The 18,075-nt window shown below is 54.8% G+C and overlaps 1 protein-coding gene across 1 annotated transcript; it reads left to right on the forward strand.

Annotated features, from left to right (window-relative positions):
- Nucleotides 1–215: 215 nt before the first annotated feature.
- Nucleotides 216–17,868, forward strand: ENDOU (endonuclease, poly(U) specific). Its single transcript, XM_054013085.1, has 10 exons — nucleotides 216–273; nucleotides 5,861–5,908; nucleotides 7,026–7,160; nucleotides 7,588–7,632; nucleotides 10,717–10,888; nucleotides 12,724–12,923; nucleotides 15,186–15,299; nucleotides 15,539–15,645; nucleotides 16,725–16,867; nucleotides 17,416–17,868. The coding sequence occupies exons 1-10, from the start codon at nucleotides 216–218 to the stop codon at nucleotides 17,528–17,530; spliced, it is 1,137 nt and encodes a 378-aa protein (XP_053869060.1). The 3' UTR covers nucleotides 17,531–17,868.
- The last annotated feature ends 207 nt before the right edge of the window (nucleotides 17,869–18,075 follow it).

The following is an 18,075-nucleotide window of genomic DNA, read 5'->3' on the forward strand; positions in this document are numbered from 1 at the left end:
GATGTGCACACCTCGCCATGCATCACTCAGCTGTCACCGTATCCACCGCACTCTCCTCCCACAAGGGCTCCAAGCAAACTTCCCCAGCGCCCTCTCCCCTGGCATTGCTGTGAGCCTCCCATAGATAGCAGGGACGGGCAGACAGGTGTTTGGGAATTCGGGAGTCTCCGTCTCACTGACACCTTGGAAGCTTCATCTGCTGCGTCTCTGGAACAATGAAGACCTGGCTCCTTCTCATCACAGCAGGAATTGCCGGCAGCTTGGCCTCTGGCAGTAAGTAGAGATGCTTTGTTTCACAGAATGCTATGACAGGCAGCGGATCTTCCCAACGGGGGCTTGACCGTGGAAGGGTCTGAGGCCTCTCCCCATTGGGGCGCTTAGCGTCTCTAGGGTGACCGGATAACAAGTGTGGAAAATTGGGACAGGAAGGGTAATAGGCTTCTAGGGGGGGTGGAGAGGCGGGTAATAGGGTCCCATGGGTGGTAATAGGGCCTATATAAAGCCCCTAATATCAGGATGTCTGGTCATCCTAAGTGCCTCTAGGAACTGCTCAGCTCCTTGTGAAGTTGAGGCCCCCAGGACTTAGCAGGAGAAGGTTTGAGAAGAAGGTAGAAACTGGAGGCTGCTCTAGTATTTGGAGTGTTGTGATGGCACAGCCATCGGTGCTGGGGCTGGAGGTGCCGTCGCACCTCCTGGCTTGAAGTGGTTTCCATTAGACACAGGGTTTACAGTTTGGCTGAATGGCTCTCAGCACCCCCACGATACAAATTGCTCCAGCACCGCTGGGCACAGCCACCGCTGGGGCTATACCCGTCTCAGAAATACTGCCTGGGCTCCTCCAATTATTTACTGTGAATAATTTACACCCCATCCCTGCAAATGTCCCCTTTACTTTCTGTCCAAGCTCAGGCTGTGATTTGCTCTGATTCGTTTTTCATTCATGGATAGTCTGTGAGACACTTTCCATGGGCTCCTCGGCAGCCTGGAGTCTCCCAGTGCTGGGTGGAGGCCATGACTATGTTTTCCTCAGAGACCTTCTTTCCCAAGTATCACTCTTATTCACCAAGTGACACATTGCGTGAGCAGTTTGTGACTAGCGCTGGTGCTAATCAGATGATAGTGGCTAATGCAAAGTTCGTGGGTGTCTTTTCCTCTTCATGCAACAAAGACAATATGAAGAAATCACCAGGGCACAGTAAGGTCCCAAAGAACCAGGTTTACTAAACACACACAGCACGCTCACCCTTGCTACAGGCAGGGTGCTGCTCTGGTTGGTTCTTGTAGCTATGGAAACAGAGAACATGGTGAGTACCACTAGAAGGTCTGGGAACGACCGAGGAGCAGGTTTGACCCTTTAGTCAGCAAGGATGAACTTGTTGCTCCGCCAGGGGAGCTGGACACTCCAGTCCCGGAAACCCCCGGGAATTGTGCATCTAAATCCTTTAGCCAGCTTTGAAAGTCTCAGCCCAAATCACTAGCCAAAGGCCTGATTTTCTGCTGTCTTCCACCTTGTGAGCCATCTCCACTCATAGGCGCCGACTTTGACTTTTCTCCGGGGGTGCTCTACTCCCACTCCACCCTGAGACCCCGCCCCCACTCGGCCCATTCCTCCAAGACCCCACCTTTGCTCCATATCTTCCTGCCCCCACTCCTCTCCTTCCCCCAAGGCCCCAACCCCGCTCCGCCTCTTTCCGCCCCCACTCTGCGCTTTCCTTGAGGCCCTGCCCACTGGTCTCCGCCCTCTCCCAAGCCCCTCCTCAAGCCGCTAAACAGGGGTTTGGTGGCGCTGCCTATCAGCTGTTTGGTGGCATCCTGTGGTACTGGGGAGAATGCCTTTAAAGCAGAGGTCCCCAAACTGTGGGGTTCACTCCCCTAAGGGGGCACACAAGAATGTTTGGGGTGCAGTGCGGCCTGGGCCAGCCCCCACAGGGGATGGGGAGGGAGCACCACCCAGCCCCACTTTCAGCTCCGCCCCCAGCTCTACCTGTTCTGGCTGCGTCCCCAGCCTCAGGACAGGTCCACACCTGTCTGTGGCTATGGCTGCCAGCCCCCACCAGGGCCCAGCTATGGCTTCACTCCCAGCTCCGTCCCCACCCCGAGCTGCAGTCCCAGCCTCAACCCCCTTACCCCCATCTGCATTTCCCTCCCACCTGCCCTGGGAGCTGTGGCCCCACTCCCGGCCCTGGCTTGTGTGGGGAGGGGGAAGCATGCACAGGGGTAAGGGAGGATACAACCCTGTAAAGTTTGGGGACCACTGCTTTAAGGGCTGAGCTTCCCAGACAGAGAGGCTGGGTGTGGTGCTGGGAAGCACAGCCAGTTGGAATGGGACACAGAATAAAGTGCCTTAAGCACTGCGTGATGCTTGAACCCCACACCCTTCTCTCCTGCCAGCATCCGGGATGTCCCAAGTCAGGAATTTCTTTGGTGCCTTGGTGGTGGTTTGCAGCAAGTGGCCTGGATGATTTCATTGTACACTGAGCTCACGGTACTTCCTGAGGACACACCGGACTCACGGGAGCTGCTCGGTTTGACTCACAATTTGTCAGGAGTTCCCAGCATTAGGTGGCACAACACCGGGACGTTTAATCATAACCAGGTTCTTCTTCCCTGATTGGAAAACCAGGCTCTATTTGCAAGAGCAGCAGGAAGCCGGCGGCTTGGGCTCCACTTGCACCACTGCACTGACTGGAGTGGGAGGACTGGGACAGGAACGTACTGAGCTTCTGTTGCTTCATCTGTCCTGTTAGATACCATGGCACTGACAGCAGAACTCCTGGGGCCCAGAGAGCAGATTTTCAGGGCACTGCTCATGCTCCAACACATCTGGCACTGCTAGAGCTCCTCAGAAAATGGGGTGTTTCATTGAAAACTCAAAACCGGAATATTTGTCTCTTTTCGGGTTTTTGACAAGAAATCAGACTTTTCAGACGCTTTCCACAAACATTTTCATTTAGTCAAATCCGCCATTCTTCATCAAAAAAAGGTGTGATGGGAAATTCCCAGCCAGCTTTAGAAAGTAGCATTCCGCAGACGGGGACAGCCCAGCGGTCCAGCTAGCCCCAGGTCCTGCCTCTGCCAGTGCAGAGACACTTTCGAAGAAGGCAAACTCACCCCCTCCTGAACGCTCACGAAGAGGGCATTTGTGCCATGCTGCCACGTAGAAGGAACGTTTTTTCTCCTGATGCTGTCTAGCAATTAGATTAGCACGAGGATTACCGGTTGCCCTTGTCATTTGTTTCCTGACTAGTGCAAGGGCAGAAGTCATTCTTGTTTGAAAGTGACTAGTCTAAAATAACGTGGCCTACTTCTAAAGAAGTTTATTGGTCACTCCCAGCTCCTGTCCCTGCCCTCAGCTTCGGCCCCTGGGCATTGCTCCATTCCAGGGAGAATCATGCTTCGTGGCTTATCATCTAGCGTTGCATCAGTCCAAAAGAAGTTGCATAAAGGAACCCAATCTGTGAGGAATTTGCATACAAGATATTAACAGGGAAGCTGACAGGTCCAGCGCCTGGAGCTACACGACACTGAAGCACTGATACTGTGAGGCATGGCCATGCTATGGGCTCACTAACAGCCCCCACTGATTCCCACCCGGAGCAAAGCCAGCAGGAGCCTGGCTCCTTCCATGGGGATTGCTGGATCCCAGGTGCAATATCACAGTATGACAGCGTGCAGAAATTTCCCACAGTCCTGGCGTGGGGCAGGTGAGTACAGGATTGCGGGATCACTCCAGGGCAAATGCTAATTGCCTCCGCTTTCAAGTGCATCTCATAAACCCTGGCACAGCAGTGAGTTTCTAGTTACAGCTGATTTATGGCAGGGAAACGAAAAGCCTCTCTTAGTCGCTACTGTTGGTGACATTTCAAAGGTGCGGGCACCAGGTGCAGCTAAAAGACATTGACCTCAGCTGGGGTCCAGGAGCACTCAGTGCAGCCCAGTGAGGGAGGGGCCTGCGTGCGGGCATGCATGGGCAAAGATGCCTTTAAGTCACTCTGCTATTCCTGATCCTGGGGCCATGATGGAGCCTGGCTGGTCAGATCAAAGTGTCGCTGGCCTGCGCTGCAACTGGGTCACTCCCCTCCCAGGAATCTCTCCACTGCTTCTCCATCACATTCATGCTTCTTGCCTGCACCTGGCAGGCCTGTCCTGGCTAGCGACACCAGTCGCCATTGGCCGGCTGTGTCGCCCACCTGGTCTTTCATGCACTCTCCCAGCCTGCAGCCTCAGCTCCCTCTCACTTCAGACCCAGACGAGAGGCGGCTGAGAATTTTACCTCCAAACGTGTTTCTGGCTCTTTCATTGGGATATTCCACAACGGCCGCATCAGATGAAATTCTCTGGGTTTTCGGTGAAAAGCCAAAGGCCAAAACAGATTTCAGGAATCAGAAAACAAAATGTTTTAATTTTTTTTCATATTTTTGGTGACTGAAAAATGTGAACTAGTTGGGTGGAAAGTTTTGGTCTTACCAAAATATTTCACTCACCCAGATAAAATGTTTCAGTTTTCAGTTACAAAAAGAAGGAAAACATTCATTTCTAATGCTTTCTATTGGTCAGCAAACCCCGTCCCCCAGATGTCAGACAATTGTTTTTGGCAAAAACAAAACCGTTTCCTTTTTCACTGAAACTTTTGGCCGGGAAGAAACACCAGTTCCCAGGCATCTCTGAAGCAAACCCAGTCCCACCATGATTCAAGATTCCTAGATTCCAAGGCCAGTAGGGACTGCTGTGATCCTCTAGTCTGTTCTGTGTAACACAGGCCACAGGACTTTCCTCAAAAGAATTCCTAGAGGACATATTTTAGAAAAACATCCAAACTTGACTTACAAATTTTCAGTGATGGTAAATCCACCATGACCCTTACATTGTTCCAATGGTTAATTATTTTCATGGGCTGCTCGTCGGGTGGTGCAGCCATGAGTGGGTCTGAGAAAATTGGAGAAATGGTCTGAGTTAAACAGGATGAAGTTTAACAAAGACAAATGCAAAGTGCTCCACTTAGGAAGAAAAAATCAGTTTCACACATACAGAATGGGAAGAGACTGTCTAGGAAGGAGTACGGCAGAAAGGGATCTAGGGGTTATAGTGGACCACAAGCTAAATATGAGTCAACAGTGTGATGCTGTTGCAAAAAAAGCAAACATGATTCTGGGATGTATTAACAGGTGTGTTGTGAGCAAGACACGAGAAGTCATTCTTCCGCTCTACTCTGCTCTAGTTAAGCCTCAGCTGGAGTATCGTGTCCAGTTCTGGGCACCGCATTTTAAAAAAGATGTGGAGAAATTGGAAAGGGTCCAGAGAAGAGCAACAAGAATGATTAAAGGTCTTGAGAACGTGACCTATGAAGGAAGGCTGAAAGAACTGGGTTTGTTTAGTTTGGAAAAGAGAAGACTGAGAGGGGACATGATAGCAGTTTTCAGGTATTTAAAAGGGTGTCATAAGGAGGAGGGAGAAAACTTGTTCACCTTTGCCTCTAAGGATAGAACAAGAAGCAATGGGTTTAAACTGCAGCAAGGGAGGTCTAGGTTGGACATTAGGAAAAAGTTCCTAACTGTCAGGGTGGTTAAACACTGGAATAAATTGCCTAGGGAGGTTGTGGAATCTCCATCTCTGGAGATATTTAAGAGTAGGTTAGATAAATGTCTATCAGGGATGGTCTAGACAGTATTTGGTCCTGCCATGCAGGCAGGGGACTAGACTTGATGACCTCTCGAGGTCCCTTCCAGTCCTAGAATCTATGAATCTATCTATGAATCTATGTCCAAATAAGACAGGGTAGCCCCGCTCGTACCTTCCCGTCTCTCAGCCCCTCCACCGCCAGTTACAGACAGTCATGGCTTTTCCTTTCCCTTTATTGCAGCTACTGAGGATAAAGAGGAAACAGAGACAGCACATGCCAGCTCTGCCGGTGAGTCTCTATCAATGCCTAGGTACTGCAGTCCGGGATTCACAATGCTGGGAATTAACACAACTTTCTATTAACTCCCTTGCTGGCCCTTCCCAGGGTGAAATTCACCTCAGCACAGGCCTGCAGTCACCTCAGGGCTCTGCCACAAGCCAGCGGGCTGGGGCCAGGGGAGTCTCAGGCCTGCGTGGGGCTCAGACTGGATGATCACAACGGTCCCTCCTGGCTTTAGAATTGCAGAAGCTGTGAAAGCAGCGTTAAATGGGGCTTACGAGCTGCCTCATTCCCAGAGTCATCAAATTCAAGGCCAGAAGGGACCATCGTGACCATCCAGCTCGAGCTCCAGCACCGCCCAGGGCATGGAACCCCTCAGCGACCCCTGGCCGAGCCAGTCCCACACTCGATGAGCGGACTCCAGCTCACGGAGACTCCACTGCGTGCTCTGCGCAGAATGACTCGCAGCCTCTGCCCAAACAGAACCGCCAGGCCCGATCCAAACACCCCTGAATGTTAGAGAACGTCAGGCTGGGACCCAAACGTTGCGGGTTGAGATCATTGCTACTCACCTATGCCACGTAGCTGACCCGGTCAGCAGCAAAATTCTGAGTGCGATCGACGCCCCTTCTCCTGGCCTGGGCCAGAACAGCCTCTCCCAGGGGATCGGGCTGGAGCGTCTGTGCCCACGACCACGTGGCTCCAGGTTGCTGGTCACTGAGAAGGAACTTCCATCCTCCCAGGTGATCCCCACTTACCCACGAGGGAGTGTTCTGCACTTTCCTCTGGAGTGGGTGGCATGGGCAGCTGTCACAATGCGGATCCCGACCAGGGCCGGCTCCAGGCACCAGCTTGCCAAGTAGGTGCTTGGGGCGGCCACTCCGGAGAGGGGCGGCACGTCCAGCTATTCGGCGGCAATTCGGCGGACGGTCCCTCACTCCCGCTCGGAGCGAAGGACCTCCCGCCGAATTTTTTTTGTGCTGCTTGGGGCGGCCAAAACCCTGGAGCCGGCCCTGATCCCGACCCACGTCATTGGTCGGATTCAGCAGCGTGATTCCTGCATGACTAGCCCAAGGGACGGTGTTGCTGCCTTTTAAACTGAAAGCTTGTTTTTCCTTTCCCCCAGGCTTGTACACAGATCCCGACTCCTGCAGGGGGCGCTGCCACGAGCCGTACAACAAGCAGGATGAGTGTCACTGTAATACCAAGTGTGAAAAACATCGCAACTGCTGTGAAGATTACCATATGCACTGCAGTAAGGGTGAGCGGCCTCTGGTGGGACACGGGACTAGGCTGGGCTCTGGGTTGCTTCATGGCACTGCTGTCGCTCTCCCATTCCACCATTATTATCGGTTGTGATTATGCTTATTAGTCTGTCCAATTCTCACACTTATGGGTCCCAAATGGAACACGGAGAACGACACAGCAGAGCAATGCACTGGCTGTGTGCGCTTGTGTCTGTGTGTGCTTGGATGTGCCCTTGCGTGTGCAAACGTGTGTGTGTGTGCCCACATGTGTGAGGTCCTCTAATGAGTAGAAAACAATGACAATCAGGCACCAACTGCTACCCTCGGTTGCTCTAGATAACACAGTCAGTGTAAGTCCCTGGGAAGTCCACACAGGTGCCTGAGTCTGGGATTGTCTACTGAGTGATCGTTTGCTTTCTTTTTTCTTTTCACTTAATGTAGATGGGAGACAGACGGACCCCATGGCAGGGCCTGCAGACTCCATGGGTGAGTAGCTGCACTTGTCGCTAGCAAAGTGTGTGACCTGCGGCCATTTTCCAGCGAGCCCCTGCCTGTTTCCCCAAACACAAGGCTCTGCACATGTGTGATTGCTCTTCTGCATTTCCTATCAGTACAAAGGCCATGGGTTTCCAAAGCCGTGAATCTCATGATTCAGCAGTTTTACTGCAGTTACGGCAATGTGGTTCAGTCTGTGGTAGAAAAGTTGTAGGGCTGTGTGCCACAGAAGTAAATCCAGGTAAACCTGAGGGGCAGGATTTGTAATAAGCTGCAGATGAAAGGTGCTAGGAGGTGCCAGACAATGTCATAAGGCCTCTCGGTCCCCACATGCCTCTATGGCCTCAAAGAGTCACGGACTTTAAGGCCATTGTGATCCAGTCGGAGCTCCCGGATAGTACAAGCCAGAGCATCCACCAGGATCTTTGCATGGGCCCAGCAGTCAGTGATTGTAATGATAGTCTGTGATTGGGCCAGAGCAGATCTTTCTGAAGGAGATGCCCGGGCTTGATTGAAGGACTCCGAGTGACAGAGAATGCCCCTTGGTGAGCTGCTCCAACGGGGAATTCTCCCATTGCTACAGATTTGCATTTCATTTTCTGTTTCAATTTTTCAGAGTTCAACTGGATCTCATTCTGCCTTTGTTTGCCATTCAAAACGCCCACGGCTACCAGAAACCTCCTCCCCCTGTGGTACTTACAGACCCGGCTCAAATCACCTTTTCACCTGCTCTTGGATAAGATAACAGATAGAGCTCCTTCAGTCTGGTTTTCCTGACTTCGAATCATTCCTGTGGCCTTTCTCGGAACCCTTTCCAATTGTTCAACCTTGTGTCTGAAGTGTGGGTACAATATCCAGCATCAGGCTCGCCGATGCTGTATACAGGATAATAGCACTTCCCTGCTCTGATTTGATAGTCCTGTTGTCATGGCCAAGCACCGTGTTCACACTCCCAGACGCAGCCACCCTGGGACCTCATGTTCGGTTGGTTTCCATCATCAACCCCAAGTCCCTTTCAGAGTCCTGCTCTCCAGCACACAGCATGTCAGGCATTCTTTGTTCCTACGCCAGAGAGGAGCTGATCTCGCCGGGATCCCTCCCTGGTTATCTGAGTGAGGAGATCAGGCTCTCTCCCTGCCTGCTCCAATGTGGGGCATGACATTGACCTGTGGCATCTGTAGCATCGACCCCCTTCAGTGCACAGTGCAGGTAGATGGTGCTGTGTGGTGCTGGGGGAAGCATTTATATCTATATCTGTACCCAGGAACAGAGAATGCAGGCATACTTACAGCCTGGGAAGCAGTGATTCAGAGAAAAATTTGGGAGTTGTGGTGGATAATCAGGTAAACATGAGCTCCCAGTGTGATGCTTTGGCCAAAATGGCAAATGCAATCCTGGGATGCATAAACAGGGGAATCTCGAGTAGGAGTAGAGAGGTTGTTATACCTCTCTGCTTGGCACTGGAGTGGTTGCGGCTGGAATAATGTGTCCAATTCTGGTGCCCACAGTTCAGCAGGGGTGTTGATAAATTGGAGAGGGTTCAGAGAAGAGCCACGAGAATGATTAAGGGATTGGAAAACATGCCTTATAGTGACAGACTCAAGGATCTCAATCTATTTAGCTTAACAAAGAGAAGGGCAAGGGGTAACTTGATTACGGTCTACAAGTACCTACATGGGAGCAAATATTTAATAATGGGCTCTTCAGTCTAACAGACAAAGATCTAATACAATCCAATGGCTGGAAGTTGAAGCTAGACAAATTCAGATAAATAAGGTGCAAATTTTAACAGTGGGGGTAATTAAACTTTATAAAAATTACCAACCGTTGTGGTAGATTCTCCAACATTGTCCATTTTAAAATCAAGACTGGATACTTTCCTAAAATAGTGGTTTTCAATCCATGGTCCATGGACCACGGGGGGTCCACAGACTATGTCTAAGATTTCCAAAGAGGTCCGCACTTCCATTTGAAATCTTTTAGGGGTCCACAAATGAAAAAAGGTTGAAAACCCCTGTGCTACAAGATCTGCTCTAGTTCAAAAAGGAATTGAATCGGGGAAGGTCTCTGGCCTGTGTTATACAGGTCCCACTAGATGATCAGAGTGGTCCCTTTTAGACTTAGAGGGTCTGTCTACAGTGCAGCTGGTAGCGTGCCTTGCAGCCCAGGTAGACAGACAGTGCTTGAGCTAATGTTCTAAAAATAGCAGGATGGACGTTGCCGCATGGGTAGCAGCTTGGGCTGGCCACCTGAGCTCAGACCCAGGCAAAATCGGGCAGTCGGACTGTAAACTGTCACTCCCCCATAATCACCTGACTCCAGGAGCCAGGGCTTGATGCAAAAAAATAAATAGTGGGAGCCTCCTGGTGAAATCGTTAGAGCTAGCAGCACTGCTCCTGCTGGTGCCCAGGGCCAGGGGCCTGTCTGTAGGGAGAACTCCTGCCCTAGACAACCAGGGCCCTTCCCTGCAGACTCACTAGTTCCAAGGATTGGGAAGCCGTGTCCGCTGGGAACTCCTCTCAGTTGCAAACCTGGCCCCCTTTGGGAATGCTTAGCCCCCGTAGCTCCTGAATTTCCCCTGCCCTTGTGACCTCTTCCCACTGCCTCCCAGAGCTTCGGTATCATCTTGTGTGCAAGGCACATTGCAGGTGATGCCCTTGCCCCAATGCACTTGCAGTCTGCAGATAATCCAGCGCGGGGCTGAGACCACCACGAAGCCTGGGCGCCCTGTGGGCTGAAGTGGGACTGAAGTGGTGCCACAGCCTTGTGCTCCCTATACCCTGGGGTGACTTTTGCCTTAGCAGCGAGGTCATACTGGGGTTTTGGGGCTCCCCTGCTTAGAAGCCTCGGTTCTTCCTCTCCCCAGCATTGCTGTGGCTTTCAATAGCCCTGCCCCACTCCCTGCCGCTCTGTGTTGGGGGAAGCCTAAATCAGGACAAGCTCCCTGATGTGGGACAACTGAGTTGCTGGAATTGCTGAAAGTGGGGTGCTGGGCCCTCCCTCAAGGGTAAGCTCCCCCAGGCCTGGCTCTTCACATCCACTCATCTGCTTGTGCAATGGCCCTGACCCCTGCAGAGGGATTCTCCAGCAGTCACGACTCCATCACCAACGAGGAGCTTCTGAGCATCTCCGAGCAGCTTTTCAAGGTGGACCACAACAAAGCCCAGAAGTCAGACATCACCATTAACCCGCAGCATCTCACCTCCTCCGCCGAGACCAGAGACAAAGAGGATCGTTCTCCTGAGCCGTGAGTGCTGTGTGCGCTCGCCATTGCCTTGGGCTGGGTGACCTGCTCCCAATCCCCGCACAGCTCCAGCATGAGGGTGGAACGTGGCCTGGTACCATGCAGGGCTCCGAGCAGGGAGCCTGCACGGGAGGGGATGGGCCGTGTTACGATGTTAGAGAATGTGAGTTCCTGGGGGGGGGGGGGGAGAGCAGGGAGAGACCCTTTATTGCTGGGGCCCCAGCTGGGGGGAGTCGGGGGAGCGGAGGGGGCAGGCAGGGCAAGTGGGGTGGGGGGCAGTTTCAAAGAGCTGAGGCCTAAATTTTCAAAAGTGCCCAGTGATTTTGGTCACTGGACCTGAGACTAGGGTTACCATATTTCAGCGAGCAAAAAAGAGGACGGGAGGAGCCCCGCCCTAGCCCCGCCCCTGCCCCTCCCACTTCCCGCCCCCCCTGACCTCCCAACCCTCCCCCCGTTCCTTGTCCCCTGACTACCCCCTCCTGGGACCCCTGCCCCTAACTGCCCCCCAGGACTATCTAAGCCTCCCTGCCTCTTGTCCCCTGACTGCCCCAACCTTTATCCACACCCCCACCCCCAGACAGACCCCTGGGACTCCCACGCCCCATCCAACCACTCCCCACCCCCTGACAGCCCCCCCCAGAACTCCCAACCCATCTAAACCCCTCTGCTCCCTGTCCCCTGACTGCTCCGATCCCTCTCCGCACTCCTGCCCCCTGACAGCCCCCCCCAGAACTCCCAACCCATCTAAACCCCTCTGCTCCCTGTCCCCTGACTGCTCCGATCCCTCTCCCCACCCCTGCCCCCTGACAGCTCCCCCCCAGAACTCCCAACCCATCTAAACCCCTCTGCTCCCTGTCCCCTGACTGCTCCGATCCCTCTCCCCACCCCTGCCCCCTGACAGCTCCCCCCCAGAACTCCCAGCCCCCTACCCCCCCCGCTCCTTGTCCCCTGACTGCCCCCTCCTGGGACCCCTGCTCCTAACTGCCCTCCAGAACCCCACCCCCTACCTAAGACTCCCTGTTCCTTGTCCCCTAACTGCCCCCTCCTAAGACCCCCCCCCCCAACTGCCCACCAGGACCCTACCCCCTACCTGTACCCTGACTGCCCAAAACTTTCTCCACTCCCCCCAAAAAGCCCCCCCCCCCCCGTTTCTTGACTGCCACCTCCAGAACCTCCCTGCCCCTTCTCCTGCCCCCCCTTACCCTGCTGCTCAGAACAGGGTGTTGGGCTCTGTGCGAGCCGGACACGTGGCTGCGCTCCCCAGCGCAACAAAACCCGGTCCCTGGCCCTGCACAACAAAACCCGGTCCCTGATCCGGACCGGGTTGCAGGGGAGAGCTGCCCTTGTATCAGCACAAAGTGCTCTCGCTCCCGTTTTGCTACGCTGCATGGCAGAAACCGCTCCCAGTTGCAAAAGGGGAGGGCTGCACTTTGTGATGAGACACTTGCTCAGAATGCAGGGCGGATCCGGCTCCTCTCCAGCTGCTCCGGAGTCCAGCCCGGGACTTTCCTGCAGCCCTCCCAGCCGCTCGCTCTGCTGTGCCGGGGGAGGGGGAAATCCCGGACATTGTGAGTGCTTTACAAATTCCCCCCGGACGCTATTTTTAGCACAAAAAGGAGGACATGTCCGGGTAAATCCGGACGAATGGTAACCCTACCTGAGACAGTTTAAAGGGGCCTGATTCTCAGGGTGTGCCGAGCACACTGGCTCTGGCAGTCCAGGCCCTTTAAGGAACCTCACATTGGGCCCCTGGCGTCCCTGGTCGCTGGCCCTGGGTCCAGAAAGCTGCTGTCCTGGCCACTCCTGCCCCCCCAGCTCCAATGATCTCTCCATTTCAGACTCTACACGTACGTCAATGAGAAGCTCTTCTCCAAACCCACCTATGCCAGCTTCATTAAGCTGCTGGATAATTACCAACGGATGATGGGCCGAGGGGAAGCCTTCAGTGCCGAGCAGCTGAAGGAGCAGGAGAACTTCCTGCAGGAGGTCATGAAAACAGAGCTCATGAAACAGCTTTACAGTTTCCTGCACAAGAAAAGTAAGTGGATCCCGTGCTGTGCCTGGGGTAGCACTGGGCGGCCAGGGCCTGCTGGGGTTGTACTGGGAAGGGCTTGCTGGGGTTGTACTGGGAAGGGCCTGCTGGGGTATAGGGTGACCAGACGTCCCGATAAAATTGGAACCGTCCTGATTTTGAGCTGTTTGTCCCGCGTCCCGACCGATCTGTGGTTGGGACGCAATTTTTTTTTTGTCCCCCCCCACACACCCCCGTCCCCCCCAGTGTCCCGATATTTTCTTCAGCTCATCTGGTCACCCTACTGGGGTAGCACTGGACAGCCAGGGCCTGCTGGGGTCGTACTGGGAAGGGCCTGCTGGGGTAATACTGGACAGCCAGGGCCTGCTGGGGTTGTACTGGGAAGGGCCTGCTGGGGTAGCACTGGACAGCCAGGGCCTGCTGGGGTTGTACTGGGAAGGGCCTGCTGGGGTAGCACTGGACAGCCAGGGCCAGCTGGGGTTGTACTGGGAAGGGCCTGCTGGGGTAGTACTGGACAGCCAGGGCCTGCTGGGGTCGTACTGGGAAGGGCCTGCTGGGGTAGTACTGGGAAGGGCCTGCTGGGGTAGCACTGGACAGCCAGGGCCGGCTGGGGTTGTACTGGGAAGGGCCTGCTGGAGTTGTACTGGATTGCACCTGCTGAGCAAGGGATAGGCCTGGTCACCAACCTTCCTGCCGCGTGTATTGCTCAGACTGTCTGAGCATGTGAGTTACCCTGAGAACAGGTGTTTGCTGCGTCCGAACATTTCCCAATGGCTGACAGCAGTAGGTATCACCTGTTCCGCAAAATCAGGGGTGTGCGCAAGGGGCGGGCAAGCAGGGGCATGGGCCCTCCAATAATCGTCCTGGGCACAGAACGTCTCCAGTCCTGGGGCCATGGAGGTAGGGAATATCAAGCTCCTGCCAGGGCTGGGGAGGAAGGGGGGAGAGCGAGCTTCTGTGTCCCCCCAGAAGGGGTCAAATTTAAATTCCTGTGCACACCCCTGCTCAAAGTTTCAGGGACCATAATAGGACACTCCTCCATCCCAACCAGCTCCCGTGGCTGCTCTCAGCAGAGAAGCCAGGGTCTGAATGGGCCACAGAACCTGAGCACCGCCTCCCTCCTAGAGGAGTGAGTCCCGCTGGTGGCACTGGGGGGCCCACTCTCTGCTTCCGCTGTGCCGGGGGCACACTGCTCCCAGGGCTGTCAATGAGCAGCTCTCTCCAGCACTGAGAATTATGAACCAAGAAGGTGCAGGCTAGTTGTGCAACGGGATGGGTCCCTGCAGGTGGGAAGATTAACATATATAAAGAGGGGCACGGTGCTTGGACAGCCACCCAGCACTGCCTAAGCCAGTGGTCCCCAACCTTTTTGTGGCCAGTAGCATATTCATGCTTTCAGAAGAGTGTGGCGGGCGCCAACAATTTTTCAAGGCATTTGTACATTATATAATACAAAAAACATCATATTTAATATTACATAAGATATGAATCCAGAGAGAAGAGAGAAGCCGGAGAGAAGCTGCGAGGACAGAGAACACCGCGCCCGCAGCCCCGGAGTACTCTGTTCCCGTCAGGCACGGGCCCTCAGTTTCTCTCCCCTGCTGGGCACTAGACGGGCCCCGCGCCTGCCGGGAACTGAGAACACCGCACCCGCAGCCTGAGTTCTCTGTCCCCGGCAGGCGCGGGGCCCCGGCTTCTCTCCCCTGCTGGGCATTAGGCGGGCCCCGTGTCTGCTGGGAACTGAGAACACCGCACCCGCAGCCTGAGTTCTCTGTCCCCGGCAGGCGCGGGGCCCCGGCTTCTCTACCCTGCAGGGCACTAGGCGGGCCCCGCGTCTGCCGGGAACTGAGAACACCGCGCCTGCAGCCTGAGTTCTCTGTCCCCGGCAGGCGCGGGGCCCCGGCTTCTCTCCCCTGCTGGGCACTAGGCAGGCCCCACGTCTGCCGGGAACTGAGAACACCGCGCCCGCAGCCTGAGTTCTCTGTCCCGGGCAGGCGCGGGGCCCCGGCTTCTCTCCCCTGCTGGGTGTGGCGCTCTCTCCCCCTCTAGTGGCACCTAGCCCAGCGAGAGATCGATATGTCTGCTACAGCCTTGGCTAAGAGCCATGTGGCTTTTAGTCCATCAATAGAGGCTCATGAATTTAGCTCCAGAGCCACCGACACAACCGGGGCTGTCAGCGTTACACATGGCCAGAAGATGCCTCTCTCTGAAATTTGGTTTCCCTCCTCTCACTTGCCCGGGGCCCTGTCCATGTTGCTTTCTCTCCAGAGCGCTACAGCACCCAGGAGGAGTTTGTCAGCGACCTGAAGGAGATGTGGTTTGGCCTTTACTCCAGAGGCAAGGATGAGGGGGATTCCAGCGGCTTTGAGCACGTCTTTTCAGGTACAGTACGGTGCTGGGTACACACAGCCCGGGCAGAGGTTGGCTGGAGTGATGGGCAGTGCCAAGCATGTACTGAGCAGACTTGCTCCCAGACGAAGGCAGAGGAAACCCTCTTCCCCCTAGGGTTCAATGTGTGTGCCCAACCACGCTCTGCTGGCCCAGTGTCGGCAGGGCTGAGGGGTCGCTAGGCCTCTTCCTCAGGGTGCAGCTAACCAGTGACTGTCTCCTTTGTTATTTAGGGGAAGTCAAAAAAGGAAAAGTGTCTGGATTCCACAACTGGATTCGTTTCTACCTTCTGGAGAAGCAGGGGCTGGTTGACTACCACAGCCATAACTACGACGGGCCTGTAAGTACTGGTGATGGGCAAGTGAAACCCAGCACAGCCCCACTGGAGTCAGTGGGCCAGATCCCTGGCTGGTGCAAATCGGCATCACTCCTCTGGAGTCAATGACATTTTGCCAATTCGCGCTAGCCGGGGGTTTGGCCCCATATGTGCGACACAGAGGGTTTTCAGAGCAGTCTCAGGGACCCAGCCGGTGCAATCCCATTGGAATCCAAGGGCAGTTGAGTGCTTGCTCTCTTCAGTTCCGTTGAGGATCCCAGCCAGTATCAGCAATGGCCCATTTGACCCCAGTCTGAGTGTCACATCGGGGACACTTCCTTCCGTGCGTTTTTCCTGCCAGGACCCCGGAGGGCAAGATGGGAAGGGCTGGGCCTGGGATAGACGAGCTCCAGCGTGGAAGGACGGCCCAGGGGAAGCATTAATTTCCTTGTGTTAACGTCCTCTTGCTCTGATATTTCTGCAAATGAAAGTGTCCCTCGATCTCTGGCTGGGTACACAGCTCTGACCCCTTTCTCTGAGAGCCACCCTGGATCTCTGGGTGACTCACAGCTCTGACCCCTCGCTCTGAGAGCGACCCTGGATCTCTGGGTGGGTCACAGCTCTGATCCCTCGCTCTGAGAGTGACCCCGGATCTCTGGGTGGGTCACAACTCTGACCCCTTTCTCTGAGAGCCACCCTGGATCTCTGGCTGGGTCACAGCTCTGACCCCTCGCTCTGAGAGCGACCCTGGGTCTCTGGGTGGGTCACAGCTCTGATCCCTCACTCTGAGAGCGACCCTGGGTCTCTGGGTGGGTCACAGCTCTGACCCCTTTCTCTGAGAGCCACCCTGGATCTCTGGGTGGGTCACAACTCTGACTCCTTTCTCTGAGAGCCACCCTGGATCTCTGGATGGGTCACAGCTCTGATCCCTCGCTCTGAGAGCGACCCCGGATCTCTGGGTGGGTCACAACTCTGACCCCTCGCTCTGAGAGTGACCCTGGATCTCTGGGTGGGTCACAGCTCTGATCCCTCGCTCTGAGAGCGACCCTGGGTCTCTGGGTGGGTCACAGCTCTCATCCCTTGCTCTCTCTCTTTCTCTTTAGTGGGACTCATACCCTGACGTGCTGGGGCTGCAGTTCAGCTGGGATGGCTATATCAAGGAGGTGGGCTCTGCCTTCATTGGCTGCAGCCCTGAGTTTGAATTTGGCCTCTACACTTTGTGCTTCATTGCTCGGCCGGGGAAGATGTAAGTACTGTGCTTGTCCCTAGCGTCTGTCCCTTCCAAGTCAGAGAGACATGGTGGGTGAGATCATGTCTTGTGTTGGACCAACTCAGCTACAACAGTACTGCATACCTTGTGTGTCACTCAGCCTGCCCCACCGAGGGGAAGGTGGTGGAGCCAGAAGCACCCACTTCCACTGCCCTGTGGTGGGAGGATATTCACCCAGGCTCCGCTCACCCCCTGGAATTCCAGGGCCAAGGTGGGCACACAGACCTGTCCCAGCATACCTGTTCTAGGTGACCTCTCGGTCTGACCTCCCTGCTGGGCTCCCAGTCAGAGCCTGGTTCTGGATGGAGTATGGGGTGAGGGGAATTAAGAGGAGGCTTGTCTTGGCCTAGGTGATGTGGGGGAGACGTGAATCCAATTGCATTCTGGACTGAGCTCTGGGGTCAGCATGGCTACCCTCAGCACTGCCTGGCATGGGCTCAGTCCCTGAGCACCGAGCTGCTCGTCCGCAAGAGGGGTGGAGTCAGGAGCAAGGCAGTGCTGAAATGTGGACTTTCCTCCTTCAGGTGCCGGCTGAGCTTGGGAGGCCATCAGCTGGGCATTAAGACCTACACCTGGACCAAATCCACCTACGGCAACGACAGGAAGTATATAGCGACTGCCTACGTGACGTCATCCTGATGCTGCCAACGATCCCAGCTGCGGGGAGGCACAGGGAGGGGGAAAGGTGGTGGTGACATCCTGGGAGCATGCAGCCGCACCAGGAAACTTGGGCTCATAGAGGGGGCACAGACCGCAAGGTGCTGATCACTCTCTTCTGCACCGGCCAGGCCTAGGCCCTGCCTTGGTGGGGTTAAATGATCTTGCTGCATATGCATTATGTTTGCGTGGTGCTGAAGGAAGCTAGGGCCCTCTGAGACACCTGCACAATGAAGGAAGGAAGGAAGGAAATATGAACTGTCTGTAGCCCCGAAGAAGCTCCTGGTTCCCTTCCCAAGCATGTGTCCCTCGTCCAGCAGAAGAGTGATAAGAAGTGTCGCGTGTCTAATGTGACAGATGGGAATGAATGCAGACAAGTTAAATAAAAGATGCTTTGAAGGCGTTGGCCTGGCTTCCTTTGTGACATGGTGATTGTCTGGCTGCACAGACGCCTCTCCCTGCCCCTGGGATGTGGGGGTGCTAATTTCTTCAGCTAATTTCCACTGGCGACACAAGCTGAGGGTTGC

The sequence above is a fragment of the Malaclemys terrapin genome, chromosome 23 (assembly GCF_027887155.1).
Source record: "Malaclemys terrapin pileata isolate rMalTer1 chromosome 23, rMalTer1.hap1, whole genome shotgun sequence".
Taxonomy (NCBI): domain Eukaryota; kingdom Metazoa; phylum Chordata; order Testudines; family Emydidae; genus Malaclemys; species Malaclemys terrapin.